Source organism: Rana temporaria, chromosome 4, assembly GCF_905171775.1.
Source record: "Rana temporaria chromosome 4, aRanTem1.1, whole genome shotgun sequence".
NCBI lineage: Eukaryota > Metazoa > Chordata > Amphibia > Anura > Ranidae > Rana > Rana temporaria.
The window spans coordinates 442,247,215-442,269,425 of record NC_053492.1 but is presented as its reverse complement, the minus strand read 5'-3'; the positions used below and the strand labels follow the sequence as shown (position 1 = coordinate 442,269,425).

General features: G+C 43.0%; 1 protein-coding gene across 6 annotated transcripts in view; it reads right to left on the bottom strand.

Annotated features, from left to right (window-relative positions):
* Positions 1–22,211, bottom strand: part of EML4 (EMAP like 4) — a 239,149-nt gene that overhangs the window by 102,094 nt on the left and 114,844 nt on the right. Inside the window, exon 1 of one of the 6 annotated variants that reach the window (XM_040351518.1) lies at positions 9,213–9,485. The exons of the other annotated variants lie outside the window; for them this stretch is intronic. Coding sequence (XP_040207452.1) covers positions 9,213–9,279 — 67 coding nt within the window. The 5' untranslated portion in view covers positions 9,280–9,485. Of the gene's footprint in view, positions 1–9,212; positions 9,486–22,211 lie in introns of those variants that run through there. 6 annotated transcript variants of the gene reach the window in all.

Below are 22,211 nucleotides of genomic sequence, written 5' to 3'. Positions count from 1 at the left end.
ATATATATATATATATATATATATATATATATATAATAAGATCTATATATATCTACATCACTATATATATATTTTTTTGTTCCTTCAATATTAGGCAGCAGTTGTAACTTTTTTGTACATGTCAGGCTTCAGAAAATTTCTCTTGGCCTGACAATATTCAATATAATATTGCAAATGTATAACAATCACCTCTGAGCCAAACCCCTTGCTTTCATAAAAATTGACATTTACCACAATAGGGAATTACTGTCTTAGCTAACAGAGCATCTTTTTTAAATGAAGAAAAAAAGAAAAGAAAAGACAATGAATTGTAATGAGCATGCGGTTCTAGAGGTTGCTAAAGTAAAGTCAGATTAGAATGAGGACATCTACAAAAATCAGAAACCTAAAACCACAGTAGGAACACTAAACGGTACACTTCTGAGAAAAGAGTGCCACATACTGGGGCTCTGATTGGACGAGGCTCCTTCACACAACGTGCAATGTACTGCTTGGTGTTGCTTTTTAAGCATAGTAGACCCACTTCACCAACAGCCATGAAAAGAACAGCTTCTTGTCATTCACTAGCTATTATACAAACTGAATAACCAATCCAACATTTCCACAATATCTAGTGCAGCTGCACATCACAAGAGAGAGAAAAAAAAAAAACTTTGGCACCAACATGCTTCACAGTGATGTACAATGTCTGGACAAACCGGGATTAAACAGTAGCATTTAAACACACAAACATTGTTCGGCTGTGATCTGATTTTGAGTGCGATGATTTAGTGCTACTTAGAAAAACTCTGCATATTCTATAGAGTCTAAGATCACACGAGAATCGCACCAAAGCAGCACAGGAACCTTTACTAAAATCACTTGCTGATTTGTATCAATTCTGAACAGACACCATTTAAAACAATGATTTTTCATGCGATTCTGTGTGGCTGAAGTCTCATCTGACATTGCACTAGTGAGAACCAAGCCTTAAAAAGGGGTTGTTAAAGGTACAATTTGTTTCCCTAAATAGCTTCCTTTACCTCAGTGCAGTCCTCCTTCACTTACCTCATCCTTCCATTTTGCTTTTAAATGTCCTTATTTCTTCTGAGAAATCCTCACTTCCTGTTCTTCTGTCTAACTGCACACAGTAATGCGAGGCTTTCTCCCTGGTGTGGAGTGTTGTGCTCACCCCCTCTCTTTAACTAGCGGAGAGTCAGGACTCTCTCTACGTTGCAGATAAAGGAGCTGTGTGTTAGTGGGCGTACCTTTACAACCCCTTCAAGCCTCGTATACATATACGGGTTTCCCAGCGGACTTTTTACCACCGGGAAGACCGAGAATCGGCTCGATAACTTTTTCCCCCTACACGCGACCGGGTTTCCCGACAGGAAAACTGCCATGAAAGCTTTGGTTGGGAATCCCGGCCGTGTGTATGCTCCATCGCAGTGTTTCACATAGGAAAACTGCGGGGTTATAAACCGCCAGAAATCCCGATGGGAAAAAAAAGAGCTGGTTCTCTTTTTTCCCCTGCAGTTTTCCTGCGATGGCGCAAACACACGGACGGTTTTCCCAGCCAAAAGCTCTCATGGCAGTTTTCCCGATGGGAAAAACCGGTCGTGTGTACGAGGCTTTAGACTGGGTTGAGAGGACTCCCATATTTAACATTTTATTGGTAAAACGTTCAGAATAAATGATACACGGACATGAAAAGCGTATTTCAGACAGCGATTATAATCTAAAGACTCCAAACCTAATTTAGTAAAATAAAAAAAAAATGCTTTTAATCTCAGTTGACGGATTTTTGAAATTCATTTACACTGTGGTTAATCAGCTTGGTGAATAATGCAGCTTGCAGAGCTTGCAAACGCACCATCGAAACGCAAGTCATAACGATAGCCAACCACTTCCTTCCTTCAGAGAAACAATGTGAAAGATCTGCAAGCCATGCCGGCAAAGCCACCTTGTCAAATCTATGAAACAACATGCAAGAGCATGGAGAGAGGATTAGAATGGTTTGTATTAGATATTCATGCCCCAATAAGATCTTCACTATTCTGCAGCTTCACAAACTTAAAATAAAGTGGATATAAAGTGTTCTGAAAACCAATTGTATGCAATCGCAAAGCCACAATTTAAATTTTCCATTGTCATTTCATTTTGTGAACTGTTCTTACTTTCTGCCACTGGATCCCTTTTTTTATTTTTGCATACCATTACTTCAGTTTCTGCAACAGAGAGATTCTAAAAAGGCAGAATTTTTTTTTTTACTTTTTGCATTCCCTGCATTAATGTAGAGAAACTTTCTGTGTGCCGCTCCCTCTTCCCCCTTATACTTGCCTGAGCCCGATCTTGATCCAGAGATGTGCACAAGACTGCTCTCATGGCTCTACCAGCTCGCTGCCTCCTCATTGGCTCAGACACATTGGCATAAGTTATTGGCTCCTGCTGCGCATGGTGTGGGGCTGAGCCCCGGTCTGTGTCTTATGGATACACAAAGCGGAGCTCGGGTGTGAGTGCCCCCCCATAGAAACTGGCTTGCCATGGGAGCACTTGTACTGGCCTGGCATCTTTATTTGCTTTATATCAGAAAGCAAAGGGAAACTTTTTGCTTCCCAAAATCGGACCGTTTCTTTTAATGTATTAATTTTTACTATACAAACACATTGGAACCCATGCATCCGGCGCCCCACATGTTAATTAGGGGGGGCAGCACCCCTGCATTACGGGCTGCCACTGGTGGTTTTCTTATATGCCACTATCACAAGTGTGTTTGTACGTTTTTAAATTCAGGGTAAATATATAGCATTACTTTAGTTTTTAGAGATGCCACTGTGCTCTCTTTTTACTTTAAAGAGAATGTAAACCCACTCTCATCCTTTCTAAGCTACTGCCATAGTGTTGATCTAAAACAGGGATCCTCAAACTACGGCCCTCCAGCTGTTGCGGAACTACACATCCCATAAGGCATTGTAAAACTCTGACATTCATAGACATGACTAGGCATGATGGGAATTGTAGTTCCTGAACAACTGGAGGGCCGTCGTTTGAAGACCCCTGATCTATAAGGATATAGAAGCCTCCTGCATGTATCCTTACCTGTCAAATGTCTCCCCTCTCTCTGTTATGAGACCCGAAAAACTGCAGATTCTGTGGGTGGTTCTGTTGCCTGAAGTTCGGTGGGTGGAGTCGTGATGTCAGACTCCCCACCCACCTCTACACTCCCCTTGTCAACATGCATTTTCTCCTGTGCATTTCTTACACTGAACTTCTGCTACATCCAGTCAAAACCCAGAAAAGTAGCCACATGACTTCAGCGTGCCCAATCATCCTAAGTTGTGGAACAGCCAATCCTGGGAGAGCTGAAGGAGGGGGATCTGGAGTACACAAGGTCTCTCAGGCTCCTGCATGAGATATGTAAATCACCTGTCACTTAAAACAAGGGGGAGAAACAGACTTATTTCTCGGTTTATATCTCACTGTAAAAAGATGAGAATTGCTCGGAGCTGGATTAACTTTTTGTGGCAAGACTGGGCATAGGACGACATCAAACCCTATACGGTGCAAGCCTAATTAAAAGAAAAAAAACTGTTCAGGTTTACATCCACTTTAAGTCTTTAGGAATTGGCGCATTTATCGGCGTATAACTTTAAGAGGGAAGTTTCAGGAAAAAAAAGCTTTCCACAGCCCCCTGCATATAACACGCAGGCACAGTTTACCCTCTATTTTCAGGGTAAAAAAGTGTTATATGCCAATAAATACAGTATGTCTTGCATTCACAGATAAACTGAAAACATGTGCACCATTTGCTTACAAGAGAAATACAAGTTTAAAAAAAAAAAAAAGTAAAATATTTTATACTCACCTAGGTGTATGCAGCAATGGTCTGGTGCCGCATCTGATTTGTGCCGCCGCCTCCGAGAACAAAGCAAAGACCACAGATAGCTCAGTTCTTGGTCTTTAGAACAGTGTTTCTCAACTCCAGTCCTCAAGGCGCCCAACAGGCCATGTTTTCAGGCTTTCCATTATTTTGCACAGGTGATTTGATCAGTTTCACTGCCTTAGTAATTACCACAGCCTTTTCATCTGAGGGAAATCCTGAAAACATGTCCTGTTTGGGCGCCTTGAGGACCGGCTTTAGAGAGCAGAGAATGGTGTCAGTCACCAGCTCTTTGGTTTGCCCCTCCAGTGCTCAGTGGAGCAGCAGGCTGTGGAGGGGGTGGGTTCAGCTTGCTCAGGCTCTCAGCAACCCACTGAGAGGCTGAGCCAGCTCCTGACATTGTCAGGATCACTGCAGAGCCTGGACCAGCTCTGCGACATTAGCCAACAGCGGACTTTAGCCCATCTGAGTCACAGGAGTATAGAAACAAGTGCCCTCCTGTGACCCACAGGAGAGGTATGGCCAAAAGAGCTTTGGCCATACTTCAATAGGATTCATGGCAAATACATAAAAAAAAAAAAAAAAAAAAAAAAAAAAAACACACCAACTTTAATCTATATACACATATGGCTGAAAAAAATAAAAATAAATCCTGGGGTTTTGAAGTAGAGTGCAAAGCCTGAATACTGAAAGAAAAAACACCAATCTGCGGTCTAACTCTCAACCATTTTATATTTAACAGTCTTCATGAAAACTGAATACAGGTTAAAAGAAGTTGTAAAGGACATTTTTTTTTTGCTGAAATGACTGTTTACAGGGTATAGAGACATAATAGTTAACTGATTCCTTTTCAAATTGATTACAAATAGATAAAAAAACAATAATATAATGTACCTCTAGTTTCGTTTTTGCATGTTATCCTGCCTCTGTGCATGTACAGAGCCATAGAGCAGTGATGGTTTGGAAAAATAAACTAGAATCTCCCAGTACTGTGGTTATAAGGAAACAGACAACCAGGAAGTGTCCAGAACAGAGAAGAATTACAGCAACATCAGAGCAAAAACGAACAATGAGGACATGAAACCAGGACTGCAGTAAGGTAAAGGAAGCTATTTAGCTAAAAAAAAAATCCTTTAGTGACCCTTTAACTTCTACTGTGCTACCATATCGACCCTAAAAACATGCCAAACAGGAAGAAGCGTACAGTAAACCGTCAATGCCATTCTGAAACTATAGTATCGGTCCAAAGGGCCGGTCCTAATCTGACCCGTACAGTATGTAGTGGATTTCTGCCACAATTTTTGGGAGGGTGGTTTAGGATCTGCACCTCTGTTTCTCAGCTGTAAACGTACAGAACACAGTTGTTGGAACCAGGGAACACTAGGCTCCAAAATTTGAACTCTGAAACACTCAGTAAATATGGATATCAGCAAGGAAGTCATGTGTAAGAGGTGAATGCCAAAATAATTAAATCCTCTCAATCAGAAGAACCCTTAGCGGGGATCCAGACAACAATATAAAATCTGACAGGCATTCCAACCTTAATCTGTTCTGACAAAAAAAAAAAAGAATTCCACTTTAAGCACATTGTTTTTAACTTTTTAGCTCTAACCAGTTGTACTTTAACACTGCTCTGGGAGCACTTGTAGTGGTTATCTGTCTGATTTATGACGAGGTGCCTTTGTCCTGCTGTCTGGATGTGTATCAGAAATAGAACTTGTGCAATCTCTGCAGGTTAGAGCCCATGCACACTGCAGCTCAAAAAGGAAAGACAAAAACAAAAAACACACTGCTTTTACAGGATTTTTAGTTTTTATTTTACTTATCTGCCTCGAAGGGCTGATGCACACTGAAGCTCAAAGAAGCTTCTCCTACAGGCGTTTGGCTGACAGAGAAAAATAAAAGCTCCAAAAAGCTCAATGTGTTGATATACACTATGGGGTTGATGTACTAAAATTGGAGCACTCAGAATCTGGTGCAGCTGTGCATGGTAGCCAATCAGCTTCTAACTTCAGCTTGCTCAATTAAGCTTTGACAGAAAACCTGGAAGCTGATTGGTTTCTATGCAAAACTGCACCAGATTTTCCACCCTCCAGTTTTAGTAAATCAACCCCTATAGGTGGTTTCAGGAGTTTACAGGCAGGAAAAAAAAAAAACACCCCAAAGGGCTAATGCACACTGCAGCGCCAAAAAAAAAAAAGCTGCTTTTACAGGCATTTGATCTATTCATTTCTCTGCCTAAAAGCTTGAAGAAGCTTGTGCTTTTTTGTGCTCTTTTGCATGTTATTGAGCTTCTTTGAGCACAGGCCTTATGCACACTGCATCTCCTACAGGCTTTTGAGCGCTCATTTTTTTCTGCCTAAAACTCCTAGATGTTGGCCAATGTGTCCATGCACAATGTGGCTTTTTTTACAACAGGCATATTGCTCTTACGGGCAACCCAATCTGTCGATCGATGATGGAACTGTGCATTCTGTGCCACCATCGATTTCAAAATTGGACCAAGTCTTTTAAATTTCGCCTCATGTTACAGAAAAGAAAATTCATGGCTGGGAATTTTCTTCTTTCCAGGTCACAAGCTCATGTGCATTTCTTATTCGATTTCAAGCACAATTCTCCCAGCAATTAGAAATGTGTTTCTCCAAAAATGTTCCAACATGCCGATCATTCAAATTTGATGGCTGCATGAAAATCAGCTGTTGCTGCAGCCCGATCTAAATGGCTGAAGCTCCAATGATTATTCAAAGCTGTGACTGTCAAAGGAAAAATAGTCTGGAATTCAACATGTGTATGGCCGGCAATAGGCTCAACACAAAAAGGTAAAGAGACAATAATGGTATTCTACCGTGTTTCCCCCCGAAAATAAGCCTGGGTCTTATATTAATTTTGGCAACCAAAAACACACTCAGGCTTATTTTCAGGGTAGGGCTTGCCATGCAGGAATCCCCAGTATGAGCACCTGCAGAGGGGGGGGGGGGGGGGCAAGCTCCCCCCGCTGACCCCAGGGAGATTAGGAGAAATAAGTACCTGCAGAGGGAGGGGGGGGCGAAGTCGCTGACACCCAAGAGACAAGAAGAGACGAGGAGAGACCAGCTGAGCACCTGCAGAGGAAGGGAGATCCCCCCCACTGACCCCAGGGAGATGAGAGCAGCAGAGATCAGCTTCCATTGCCAGTCCCAAGCCGTCTTCCTTGCTCTGAACACTGCAGGGAGGGGGACCGAGAGCCCCCGCTGACAGCCAGGAGAAGAGATCAGCGCTGTACGGAAGGTACTTGATACAACCATACCACAGAAACACACTCTCCACATCATACACCAATGCAGGAGAGTGGATTCTATCATTAACAACCACTTTAAAGTAGGGCTTATATTGCAGCCCTCCCCGAAAAGAAGACCTAGTGTCATTTGTGTACAGAATGCCTCCAGGCAGCCATATTGCATTTTACAGAAAATGACAGTGCTGAATATTGAAAAGGAAAGGTCATTTTTACTAACATTTAATTACACTGTGACTTGTGTCACATATAGATACACTTTACTTCCACGAAAGTGGAGTTAGCCTTTAATGCATTTTTTTTTTTTTTTTTACAGTAGTCACTTTACAGTGCAGGCTCAATGACGAGCATCTTGGTCCTTTCTTAAAACTAGAGGCCAATGAGGGAAGAATCTACAAGCCTTTGTATGAGGACCCATCAAAATATGGCACAGCAAATACATAAAAATGTTGCCGACACATTGCAACCTAAATCATTATGTGGACTCTTTGGGGAAGATTTACAATGAGTCCCGTAGTATCCGGACAAGTAATATATGTATTAATATAGTAGCTACTCAAATGTTATTGTACATCAGGCCCATTACAGAAAGAGGGCAGCTGTAACATTTCCTGAATTTTCCAGAGGGCACAGCACAGGAATAGTGATAAAACAGCCATGTGTTCCGCTGACAATACACCAAGATACTGATGGAAGGAAAGTGCTCATAAAAGGAAAATGTAGGCGGCCATTGTTGACCTTTCTCTGAAAATGCAAACGGCCTGTCAAGCTGATCCATTGCCTGCAATTCTTCCATTCCTTCTGAAAATGCTAAATACCTGGCTCTCATACATTGGCTTCAGTGCATCCTCACTGACCTTGAACAAGTATAGATGCAAGGAATGTCAACACTTTAGAGCATTGCTCTCCAAACTGTGGCCCAGAGGCCAGGCACAGCCCATTGCTTACCTTTATCTGGCTCTTGGGCCACTATTTCTCCGTTTTACACCAGCAATGGGGCACCATACCTTCCAGCAATGGGGCACCATACCTTCCAGCAATGGGGCACCATACCTTCCAGCAATGGGGCACCATACCTTCCAGCAATGGGGCACCATACCTTCCAGCAATGGGGCACCATACCTTCCAGCAATGGGGCACCATTCCTTCCAGCAATGGGGCACCATTCCTTCCAGCAATGGGGCACCATTCCTTCCAGCAATGGGGCACCATTCCTTCCAGCAATGGGGCACCATTCCTTCCAGCAACACCAGTCATGGGGAATTTTTCCTTCGACCGACACCAGCAATGGGACACCATTCCGTCTAGTAACACCAGTCATGGGGCACTATTCCTTTCACTGACACCAACAATGGGGCAGTATTCCTCCCTCATACACCAACAATGGGGCATTGTAAACCCCCCACCAATCTCACATTTCCTACTTTCGTTGGCCACGCTCCAGCACCCCTAAAAAGTCTGAAGGACAGTAAACTCAGCCCTTTGTTAAGAAAGTTTGGAGACCCCTTATTTGGAGCATGCATGTTCCGGGTTGGTGACCTAAAAACACTGACATCAAACACAGCCAAGCTACAAGCAATGACTTCTCATGACAGGGTCACTTTAATGTTTTCAATACTTCCAAATGCAGAGACTGTATGCAAATTCACTTGCTGCATACGAAGCAACAAAGCGTATCCGTTTTTTGGCACCTGCTTAAGGTGACCATTTTCTAATCTGTACCAACATTTAGCACACCAATTCAATAGAAGCCAGCAATGGTGTGTGGAGCATGACGTACTTTGTGCCTCATGCCATAGGTTTGTTGTAAGCACCCAATGCAAGAACACTCTGCATTTTCTGCTCCAAGACGACGTCTGCCTCTGGTGACAGGTACACTTTAAATGGCACATTCCAAGTTAAAGCACGTTTTAGTTTTGCCAGATGAAACTTTAAAAATCACTCAATCTCTAGGAAGGAGGGGGATAAAAGTAAGCATATAAAAAATGATCAGCATTAGCTGTGACCTACGAAGAAGTCTCCTGAGCTATATATACATATGCCCTCTGAGGCGCAGCCATGACAGAACGCATACGTTACCATTGCTGAGGTTCCCCAGCGTTGAGGAAAGCCCCGCAGACGTGAGGTCAGGCAAGCTGGCTTCCATCCTAGCACCTATTTCACACGTCCCAAAGTCGACTTTGTCAACGTTTCCTCGCAACCTCCAGAGCTTTCACAGCAAATCCCAGAGCACTGCGACACACGTCATGCTTTGAATTGCGAGGAAATCCTCCCGGCCCAGATGGCCAACCACAAAGCACTTCTGTATTGGCACAAAGAAATCCTCAAGAAGAAGGACACTCACACAAGCCCTGCCTGCCTCCCCTGTGCAGCACGGCTCCAGGATAGAGGGGAGGAGACAGCAGTCAAATCTCAGTTTGGTGCTAGTAATGAGAGTCAAATGTCAGCAGTTCAGAGCACACAGTCATCCTGACAAGCAAATGCCTTTCCCTTACTACACGGCCTATCGCTTACATGAAAACACTTCAGGCCGGTCCCCCCGCCATTCTCCAGCATTGCCATTTGTAAAAGGCAGCTGCTCCTCATTTCCCTCATTACACCTGAAACATGGAGGATCACCAACCACACCGGGCACTACATTCAGGGAAACCAACACGTTTCCTTTTTTCTCTCTTTCTTGGTTAGATATTGCTGTAAAATAAAGCTTTAAAGCGGTATTAAAATTCAAAAAAGTCATATTGCAGCAGGGTGGATAAAAATCGATTAAAAAAATAATGGGATATTGATTTAAATCACATTTTTTATTCTATTTAAAAATCGATTTGATTTTTATCACATTTAATAAACTGCTCTTGATAAAAAATATTGTGGGAGGAATGTGGAGACCCCTACCCAAGGCTCGATTCACACATATGCATGTTGCTTTTGAGCATTTTTGCAGTACTTTTTGCAGCGCTTGCTGCGTTTGACATTTTTGCGTTTTTAATTTTGTTTTACATCAATTTTAATTTTTTTACATTTCCTTTAACAACCAGCTATAAAACAGGTTAACAAAAAAATAAAAATGCAAATCGCGGCCAAAACGCAGTACTTGCGTTTTGGATGCGGGTCCATTGATTCTATTACATGCAAAACGCTGCTTTTTGCAGGAAAAAAAAGTCCCCGACCCTTTCCAAAAAAGCATTGATGTGAACATGTTCCATAGGAACCCATGTTAAAAAATGTCCCTGCATTTCTGCAAAATGCACCAAAAAACGCATTGGTGTGAATCGAGCCTTAGACTAATTCATCCTGCAGATATACAGATGTGAGGTTCAATTCACAGCAGGGTGGATATAAATCGATTAAAAAAAAAATTTGATTTTTTAGATCAAATTTATTAAACTACTTTGGAGTAAAAAAAAAAAAAAAATCTATCTAAAGATGGTTTTCTATTTACCACTTAAGGACCTTGGCTGTTTTTCAGATTTGGCGTTTTCTAGCAAAAAAAAAACTGTTTTAGTCTTGTAAATTACTTAAAACCCCCAAACATTATATATATTTTTTTCTCTAACACCCTAGCATATGGGTCTGCAAACTACGGTCCTCCAGTTGTTCAGGAACTACAATTCCCATCATACCTAGTCATGTCTGTGAATGTCAGTGTGTTACAATGCCTCAAGGGATGTGTAGTTCTACAACAGCTGGAGGGCCGTAGTTTGAGGATCCGTGCCTTAGAGAATAAAATGGTGGTCATTGCAATACTTTGTGTCACACCGTATTTTCCCGGCGGTCTTACAAGCGCACTTTTTTGGGGAAAAATTCCCTTTTTTAAATTAAAACATAAGACAACAGTAAAGTTAGCCCAATTTTTTTATATATTGTGAAAGATAATGTTACGCCGAGTAAAAATGATACCCAACATGTCACGCGCCAAAATTGCGCCCGCTCGTGGAATGGCGTCAAACTTTTACCCTTAAAATTTTCAAAGGCAACATTTAAAAAGTTCTATAGGTTGCATCTTTTGAGCTACAGAGGAGGTCTAGGGCTGGAATTAGTGCTCTCCCACCAACGATCGCAGTGATACATCACTTGTGTGGTTTGAACACAGTTTTCATATGCGGGCGCTACTCATATATGCGTTCGCTTCTGCGAGCAAGCTCGTTGGGACAGGTAGCTTTAAAAAAAAGTTTTTTTATTTTATTAATTTTTACACTGAAAAAAATAAAAATGGATCACTTTTATTCCTATTACAAGGAATGTAAACATCCCTTCTAATAGAAAAAAAAAAGCATGACAGGTCCTCTTAAAATATGAGATCTGGGGTCAAAAAGACCTCAGATCTCATATTTAGACTTAAATGCAAAAAAATATTTTTCTCAAATTTAACAAGAAAATATTGATTTAAGAAGTATGGGCGGAAGTGACGTTTTGACGTCACTTCCGCCCTGCTATGCTATGGGGACGGGTGGGGGCCATCTTGCCCTCACTCGCATCCCAGCCGAGCAGGAGACAGGACCCAATCGCCTCTGCCGCTACCGACGGCTCCGGTAAGCAGCGGAGACCACTGTTATCGTTTACAGGACCGCTCACAGTAAAGATGGATATCTCGGTTGTGGCAGCAGCTGCTGCCGTTACCGAGATATCCATCTTTAAAAACAGGACGTATATAGTTGTGAGCGGGTCCTTAAGTGGTTAAGATTAATTAATAATTGTTTATTCAGCATGAATTCCTCCCATTAATACCAGTGATGGGGTACGCTTATAAAATGATATGCTCAGTAGGATGAGTAATACCGCAAGTACCCCATCACTAGTATTAATGGGAGAAATTCATGCTGAACAAACAATTATTAATGCATCTTAAATAGAAAACCATCTTTAGATAGATGTTTACTCCAAAGCAGTTTATTAAATTTGATAAAAATCTAAAAAAAAAAAAACTTTTTTTTTTTTTGAAAAATAAATTGATTTATATCCACCCTGCTGTGAACTGAGCCTCATATCTGCAGCCAACTTGTACCCATAGACTTTAATGGAAGTCCCCTCCAAGTTGGATCCTCATCTATATTAATACGATTTGGATCCGACAAAACAGGAATTCCCAAAATGTGCATCAAATTACGGTAGTACTCAAGTTGTCAGGATGTCACCAGGAAGACGCCTGTCAAAGTTAAGACTTTTAGGTCACCGGTAGTGTGAACTGAGACCATTACCGCTTTAGGTGGAGCTCCCATTAGAATAAAATGTTACCAAAAGTGGAGCTACTGCCAGAACCTTTTTTCCTTTTGTGAATTTTGATTCCTTTTAAAAGTGCAGTATTGTGATGACAGAAGTAACAAGGACAGGACAAGAGTGGATGAGGAAGCAATAAAACCCATCAACATGCTAAACCTTAAAGTGACCCTGTCACCAATTAGGATTATACAAAATATATATAGAGCACCATCAGTGTGTGGGGGGAGAGCGACACACAGAGAGAGAAAAAAAGAGAGAGGACAAAAAAAAGAGAGGACAAAAAAAAAAAAAAAAAAAAAAAAAAAAAAAAAAAAAAAGAGAAAAAGAGAAAGAGAAAAAGAGAAAAAGAGAAAAAGAGAAAGAGAAAAAGAAAAAGAGAAAGAGAAAAAGAGAAAGAGAAAAAGAGAAAGAGAAAAAGAGAAAAAGAGAAAGAGAAAAAGAAAAAGAGAAAAAGAAAAAGAGAAAGAGAAAAAGAGAAAGAGAAAAAGAGAAAGAGAAAAAGAAAAAGAAAAAGAAAAAGAGAAAGAGAAAGAGAAACAGAAAAAGAGAAAGAGAAAAAGAAAAAGAGAGAAAGAAAGAAAGAAATTACAATATAAAAATCGGTACAAGATGGAGGACCCGGCTAATGAGATTATCTAAAAGATCATTGCTTTTACCAAATAGGTTACCAATATAAGAACCGTTTATATTAATTTCCTTTCCAGTGGCAGAATTATTAAAAAGCAACAGCATCTCTGCCTCCCAGCCACTGCAAGTATAGTATTCTACTTATGTAGAATTCCTCCCCCCCCCCCCACTACTGTGGGACATGCGAATAGTAATACACACAAAAAGGTCCCCACACACACACACACTAATATATATATATATATATATATATAACAACCAGATGTTTATTCATGCAAGCTTGTCAAGTTCTTGTCTCTCTTATAAACACTTCTTCTGTACACAGATGTGAACGTTTCTAATACAAATATTCTGGAAGTTGGCTCTATACGAATAAGAACTCCTCCTGTGTGCCATCCTCATCCCCCCCCCAATCTATACGGTGAATAACCGCCTGTATTCTGGGAATTCAAGACTAGCGTACATTTGTCTCCGTCCATGCACATAATTTATTACATGGACGGCTGCCATCATTACTGTACCACAGGCTATGTTTATTCCTGCTTTCCACTGACTCAGCACTCTGCTCTGGAGGAAGGTATACATGTTACAAGGAACCAACAACATTACATGAGCAGCAAGACTATACAACATATTAACGGGATTAACTCCTTGGCCCCTGGGAAGCCCCACAAATGTGTGACGTCACATAGGCTCCAGACCAAAACAGCAAGAATTGATGCCCTTTCATTGCTGTGTAATAAATAACATTTGCTATTTTTATACCATTTTTATTTACTAATGTCCATGTTTTTCACAGTACAAAAAAATAAAAAAATAAGACAAGGTGAAACTCTGAGCAAACAGCTCTAAGTTGTAAATAAGTTTTATTGCCAATTTTGGCCAGCTATACTTGCGATACACACACCTCTGCCAGAAGAGGACTGGACCATTAAAGTGGTTGTAAACCTCAGACATGAAATATGAACAAAGCATATCCTTCTATAGTGTATACTTGTCTTAATTAAGAGCACCAAGGGCCAGATTCACGTAGAATCGTGGCAGCGTAACGTATCCTAGATAAGTTACACCGCCGCAATTTTTCATCGCAAGTGCCTGATTCACCAAGCACTTGCGATGAAAACTACGCCCGCGGCCTCCGGCGCAAGGCGGGCCAATTCAAATGGGCGTGTGCCATTTAAATTAGGCGCGCTCCCGCGCCAGACCTACTGCGCATGCTCTGTTTCCTAACTCCCGCCGTGCTTTGCGCGCCGTGACGTCATTTTTTCGAACGGTGACGCGCGTAGCGTACTTCCGTATTCCCAGACGGCTTATGCAAACGACGTTAAATTTTGAATTTCGACGCGGGAACGACGGCCATACTTTAGACAGCAATACACTTGCTGACTAAAGTTAGGGCACCAAAAAAAACGACTAACTTTGCGACGGGAAACTTGACTACGGACGACGTAGCGAAAAACCGTCGTGGATCGGCCGTAACTCCTAATTTGCATACCCGACTCTGGTTTACGACGCAAACTCCCCCCAGCGGCGGCCGCGGTATTGCATCCTAAGATCCGACAGTGTAAAACAATTACACCTGTCGGATCTTAGGGATATCTATGCGTAACTGATTCTATGAATCAGTCGCATAGATAGAAACAGGGATACGACGGCGTATCAGGAGAAACGCCGTCGTATCTCATTTGTGAATCTGGCCCCAAGTGTCATTTATGTCTGCTGCTTCATTCCTCTGCTATCTGCACAAGTCACCACTGACAAATTTTCCTAAAAACCAAGAGAAAAACGGTAACGGGGAAGGAGCTCCACCACACAGCCTGCAATTGACAACCTCAGCTCTGTTCCTGTGCGAAGGTCCCTTCCCTCCAATCAGAGCAACTTCCGCTCCCTGCCCCCCAGCTTTTTAGAGCAGAGAGATCTTGTGCAGATTCTGCACTTTGAATGAATGTAGGAGAAACACTGCTGCAGATAAACAGGTATAACTTCTGTAGGAGGATTGGTTTCATCTACATATACCACCTGAGGCCAGTCACTTCACTGGGTATATGTAAGGGTTTACAACCACTTTAAATATAGTGAGCTCTGCAGAGTGCAATTTCAGCTCTACACTCTTTTTGGAAACCTCAGATAAACTTTAAAAATTCTGCACTGAGGTGATAGAGAGGAAACAAATCTTCCTACACGAGTCCAGCCACTTCACTGGATATACAACCACTTTAAAGCAAAACTCCAGCAAAAAAACTAAAAGTTATCTTTGCAGTGGGCTCCCCTTTGCACTACATTAAATAATCATTTGGTCTAGAAGGAAATATTTTCCTCAATTCCAAAAAGTTAATCTGTAGTTATGGATTTTCTGTGGACATATACATAGAACACAAAGAACAACAAGTATTAAAAAAAAAAAAAAAAGGAATTGAATTCCATTTTAAAACATTAAAATATACTCTCCACTTAGAGTAGGAATGCCCAACCTTTTGAAGAGCAAGGGTTACTTAAGTGACTTGGTAACCAGATGAGCGGAGCGGGCGGATGGCAGGGGGGAGAGATTGGAGGCAGGGGGGAGAGATTGGAGGGTGAAGGCAGGGGGATGGAGGCAGGGCGTGATGTGACTAAATAATTTGCCCATATTATATCGAAAATAACAAAAATAAATGTTTTTTTACCTTAATATCTACCTTAAATCACATTGCCATTTGCCTAGTGTACTTGTTTGTAGCCTAAATACAGAAATTTGCACCTAAAAAAATGTAATTTAGTAACTTTTATGAAATGTCAGTAAAAACGTGGCTGTGCCAGTAAATGTCAATCTGGTAGGTTGGCAGCACTGCTAGGGCCTGCACAATAGCAGGGAACAAGTCGATTTCAGGTAACTCAGTTACCAGCAAGCAGAGGGATTTGAAGAGAAGGTCAAAAGGTGAAAATCCGAGCAGATCATTAAGCAGGACGCCTGTCTCTATTTAAAGAACACCTGTCATGAATCATGTACGCCATCATCTTTCATCTCTTTCTGGAGATACTATATTAGAATGGCCGCCTTCAACTTCACCATTTTCTGAATAAACCAAAACATATATGCTGCCAGTGAAATCGGAATTTCTAGATTACTCCTCTTTGCAGGCCATTGATGCAGACAGTTCTTGAAGCTGAACTCTGGGGAAATAAAAAATCTCCCGCACTGCAAGGGTTACATGCTGAATAATGCAAAGGGCCCTTTTACTTGCCTTATCCCTCCTCCAGCAGCCGGTGATCAACTCTCCTCCTAGCACTACAGCTTTGGCAATCCCTGCATTGTATGTGTTAGAACACCCTAGAGAAGAAACCAGTTGCATAGCTTAGGAAGCCTTCAGGAGCAGAAGGGGGTACACAACCCTACCCCCGTATGAAGGGCTGCGATTGCCCCGCACAGGATGTACAGGTGTTTTGTGCATCCGCAGGCAGGCAATCCCATTTACAGTATGGGAGTTAAGAAACAGCTGCTGCATGGACTCGCCCACTGCTACCAATCCGATGGATAGAACATTTATGCCCTAGTGCGCCCATGTGAACCCGAAGTGTCAATTACCGATACCCTAGGCATAAACAAGTATATAACCATTGCAGCCACTTCATAAACAAGTATATAACCATTGCAGCCACTTCAAGAGTTAAAGCCCAACTCCGGGCAGGAAAAAAAAGTCTCCCTTGTAGTGGGGCTGTGCCTGCACTCCGTTATTTGTTCGTTTTGGTCTAGTACAGGGGTCTTCAAACTGCGGCCCGAGGGCCAGATGTGCCCCCTTGCTAGCCTTAATCCCTTTGGGCACAATTCCTTCCACTGACACCAACAATAGGGCACTATATCTTACATGGATACCAATGATGGGATACTATTGCTCCCAATAGGGGGAATGATCCTTCTATTGACCACCAACCCTGAGGCCATATTTATTCTCACTGATGCTGGGCCCATGACATTGTCTGCCCCCGCTCGCCACAATCCGGCCCTCCTAAAGTCTGAAGGGCAATAAAGTGCCCCTTTGTTTGAAAAGTTGAGACCCCTGGTCTAGGAGAATAAAAAAAAAAAAGACTATTTACTCTCCTTCCCGCAGCTAGATCCCTCCCATAGTTTCTTCTCCCTCATGTTCTAGCAGTCTAGGGTCCATAGCCCTGAACTGTATGGAAGGACACTGAGGGGCATGGAGAAGCACCATCTGCTGTGTGTCTGTGTGTGTGTGGGGGGGGGTTTGTATCTGGTGGTAAGTAACACGGTTGTTCTCATCTAGACAAAACAATCTTAATTTTTTTTTTTTCGTTGCCTGGAGTTGGCCTTTAAGATTTGAATCTGAACCTTGGGATGGTGAATTTCTTCTAGATCTGTGCAGTAAACCATTCACATCCAATGCCGATGCGGCTCCCTGCAGGGTTCCTGTGTGTCCTGGTCCACTGTTTCAGGTCTGATTTCAGTCCAAATTTTTTCTGCTAAATTCAGACCTAAAAAAACAGACCAAAAGACGCACAGGGCACCTGTGCAAATTTGCATCAGAGCCACATCAGAGATATGTGAACCAGCTCCATAGGGAGCCATTCACATTCTCCAGCTATTGCAAATTGGATGCAGGGATTGCGCATTCAAATTCGCAATAGCGAGCGTGAACCCGGTTTAACATGTCCCGTCTGCAGGAGCTTCCTGTAATAAAGTCGGCTCACTGCTGCTCTCTCCTTGTGCAGGGTGACTGGTCTCGACTCCTCCCCCTCCTATAGTTGCCTGCATGCAGCTTGTAGTAGGCGGGGCCTTCTGGAGCCTTCCCACAGCTTTACTAGTAACAGACTATGTACAGGACAGTGAAGTCACCGATATTTTTACAGCGTAATATCTGGCATGTAAAACAGTATTTGGTGCCCAAAAAGTGGATTTATAGTCTTTGTGGCTGAGAAATATGCCGTATTTAAATGAAATATATCTGCCTGGACAGCCTCAGAATTGGCAACTCCTGTGGTCAGGAATGTCCGTCCCGGTATTTTTCTGATAACAAGTGTTATTTAAATTGCAAATGTTCATATTTGCCTGAAACATATTGTTAAGCTCCCGGCTTCTCCTAGCAGAATGAGGTGCACTTTAATGTTGATGAATGCAACATGTGTTCTCGGTTTGGTATCTGATTTTTAAGACCAGCTGGCAGCAGGAATTCAACTGGATGTCAAAACAAACCCTGAGCAATTGGAGGTTATATACTGCGTTATTTATGCATTCCGGAATACCTCCTCAGATCACTCGTTCCTCTCTGCATCCAATGAATGAGCAGCTATCCTGCATCTAGGATCGGGCAAGTCACCACCCGCGCCAACAACAACATTATGCCCTGGTGTTTTAGAAAAAGACCGTTCATAAGTCACATATTTCTCATACCAGAGGACTTGTAGCTCATGCATTATTCTGATCCACAAGGGTCATTATAGAAACCGAGGTGTCCCAACACCCAACTGAGCAAGGTGCGTTTAGCACTTCAGAGTTCATTCACATTTTAATGGGCATAAAAATTCTGGCCGATAAAATAAACTCCCAAATGCTGCGAAACTCTGCAGTTAGGCGATTTTCTCCTGTTAAGAGAAATGGCGTTTACAAAAAAAAAAAAAAAGGACAGGCACAGATGTCTACGCCGCATGCACTGTAGACAATGGCGCAGGCACACTGACTGGCGACACGAGCCGTAATACCCAGAAGTCACTCTGGGAGATGGCGGTGATTGAGGAGGGGAACGAGGACTGCTGCGGGGGCTTTGATCTCAGGTAAGTAATAATGAGCTAGTATGCCATGCATACTAGCTCATTATGCCTTTGTCTTGCAGAGTGTTTTTTTTTTTTTTTTTTTAGGGTTTACTTCCTCTTTAAGCCCAATTTTCCTCAGCCCTATTTGAAGACCAATGCATCATAGTCTAGAACAGAGGTCTCCAAACTTTCGAAACAAAGGGCCAGTTTATGATCCTTCAGACTTCAGGGGGGCAGACTGTGCCCAGTGAGAGTAGAAAAGGTCCCTCAGTGGGAAAAAAAACAATGCCTTATCTTTGGAGTCCGTGGAAGTAAGTGTGCCCCATCAATGGTGTCAGGAGGAAGAGTGCCCCATCATTGGTGTCATTGGGACCATTATTGGCATCTAAGCAAGGATTTGTGCCCCATTTTTGGCGTCATTGGGCCCCATTGTTGATACCAATAGGAGCAATTGGGGCCCATCACTGGCATCAGTGGGAGGGAAATATGCCTCACTGTTAGTATCAGTGGATGAAATGGTGCCCCAAGGGACGGATAAAAGCAAGCAAAGGGCCACATGTGGCCCACGGGCCGCATATCGGAGACCACTGGTCTAGAACGAACAAGGCCGTCCCTGAAGCTGTGGCCCATAGGCAATCTATTACACACACTATATACAGGCAGAACACAATAGATGACAACTTTCTAAAAGCCTTTGTTAAAATCTAGGCATGTTTATTAGATTTTTATTTTTATTAATCCAAATATAGCTTGTATTCTCCGCTTGGTAACAAAATGGCCACTAAAATGAGAACAGAAAACAGAACAAGCAGCACAATGACAAATATTAGGATGGCGGAACGCCTTGTCACAGGCTGCAATGTACACAAGACGCATCTGGAACTGTAAACAGTCATTGTGTGTTTATAGCCTCACACCTCGTCTTCCTCCACCTCACTTGTCCCAATGAATCTCCTTGCTGGAAACATCTACACGGTTCTAGTCCTTTCCAGAGATACACCTTTAAGAAATTCTGGTACAGTTTTGTAACAAAATTACTTTTTCATCATCATGTCCATGCCAGTCTAATGGAGAAAAGGCCCAAAAAAATAAAAAAATTACCTCTTGCATTACGTAGCAGCTTTCTATCAAAAGTTACAAGGCAAATTATTCCACCATTCCATTTATCCCGGAGAGACCAAGCCTTAGGGCTCTTCAGTGATGATCCGCCCGGTGAACCTCCACTTGCTCAGCGAGGATCGCTTCGTTGATCCCTGCTGAGCCGTCGGATGACAGGGCGGTCCCCGCACACTGTGCAGGGACCGCCCTGTCTTTTCTCCGCTCTTCCCTATCGGGGGATCGGATGAACACGGACCGTCTGCCGGGGTTCACCCGATCCGATGACGGATAGAAATAGTGTTTTTCTCCGTCTGCAGAATCGGAGGATTGCGAAGCCGGGCGAGATCAGGTGTCAGCGGATGTTCATCTACTGACACCCGCAATCTCATAGGGACCAATGTATGTCCCTTTTCCATCCGCACACGGATGGATGAAAACGCGGACATACGGTCCGCCCGTGTGAAAGAGTCCTTATACTTCAAAAGTCAGTACACACCAGGAATCACACAGGATTACACATTGTGCGTTCTTGTAGGATTCACATGCAGTTCTGTTTGGTGCGATTTTAGTCCAGTCATTTTGAAAATGCTAAAAAAGCACACAAAAAAGTAGCACAGGCACTACTTACAGAAACGCACTGCAACTGGATCACATAGTACTTCTGTTCCATGCAATCCGGTGCAGGAAAATGCACTGCATTTGCAACCTGCATTTGGGGAGTCGTTAAAATAAGCAATTGCAGTGCGAGAAACGTGCGCTGATGTGAACTGGCCCTAAAGTAATCCCATCGTGAAAGAAACATGGAGGCTGTAACCTGTTGCTCTGGTGTCTGAAAATGTTATTTACTGGCTGTTATGCTGACTTCTCTACTTTAAGTGGTTGTAACCCTTATATACCCAATGAAGTGACTTGCCTCAGATGAAACAAATCCTCCTACATGAGATGTACCTGTTTATCTACGGCGGTCTCCTATATTTATTCAAAATGCAGAAACTACACAGGAGGTAGAGGCGGGGGGGGGGGGGGGGGGGGGGTCAGGGAGTTTGAAGTTACATAGGTGAGCACTCAGTTGATTAGAGGGGGTTGGGAGGGGAGGTCAGTAATAGAAGTGCTAGAATTTCTGTCAAGATGGAAGGTTCTAAAGGTTTAAAGCGCAACTCCACTTTTTTTGAGGGAAGAAAAAAAAAAAAATAAATGTACCCTCTGGGTGATCTCTGTACATTGCAAGGATCATTACAACCTTTGCTGCAGATTCCTACCTTTTGTAGTTCTGAAGAAATCCCTGTGTTCCTCTGTGCAGAGTGGGTCTAATGGGAGTGGTTTCATAATTATCAGTCAGCTGTGCAGCTGCAGAGCACCAATGAGGGAAGATGATTTTATCAGCCACTTATTACCTCCCTTATTGAAAAGAGAAAGGGGAACACAGGGCAGAAGCAGGAAAATATCCTGCCTCTTATGGAAATGTAGGAGAACAACATACCAAGAGCCAATCACCTCTGAGCTGCGCAGTTAGACCTGAAACCAAGTAATCATCGGGAACCTCAAGTCCTGCACAGAGACCTTCTGCTAAAGACACAATGCAGACATAGCTTTTGATTTGCAAGTTGGGAATGTTGGCATTACAGTGTTAGTAAACTCACAACAGTAGAATAAGGCTGCATATGCAGTAAATGGGGGTTAATGCTCTGCATTGCGTAAAAAGGCAGTTTGATCCTGGCTTCTCCGATTCCCCCCTTCTTCCACTGTCCCCAATCCATCTCCTGATACAGAGCTTTGGGGATACTCTGCACATGGTGTGTATTGCTAGTTATTTTTTTCTTGGGAGGCTGCATGTGATCAGCATTGGATAAATCAGCACTGTCCAGACAGAGGGTCAGGGGTCCTGTTGCCTCATAGGACATTCAGGGGAGAACAAAAACTTCATAAAAGCTTTTTTTTGTGTATTTTGTGCGTGTACTCGAGAGAGGAGCCGGACTGCAGGAGTTGGGAGTAGGCAGGCCTCCCCCAGAGGCAATCTGCCACCTTTCTCCATGCCCCGGGTGGCAATGGTGGGTGTGTGAGGGGGTCCTTCCACACAGCCCGCCCTACCTGCTCCGCTTTGAAGCCCAACGGGGCAGAGGGACTCCCTATAGGGGAGTGAGAGGATTAGCCCGCTCAACCAGCCCCGTTAGTCCTTCGCCTCTCTTTTTAGAGACCACGTGGTCAAAGTGCGTGCATGTTAACCCAATTTCGAGTTCGTGTAAGTGTGGTGGTTTTTGTGGGAGGGGGGTGGGCGTACTAAGCGCAGGCTTACCTCGCATAGCACAGCCACCGGGAGCCGGGCTGAGACCACCAAACTCAATTCACATGTAGCCGAGACCGGGATCCGAACCCCTCGCTGCAGAGGTGAATGGC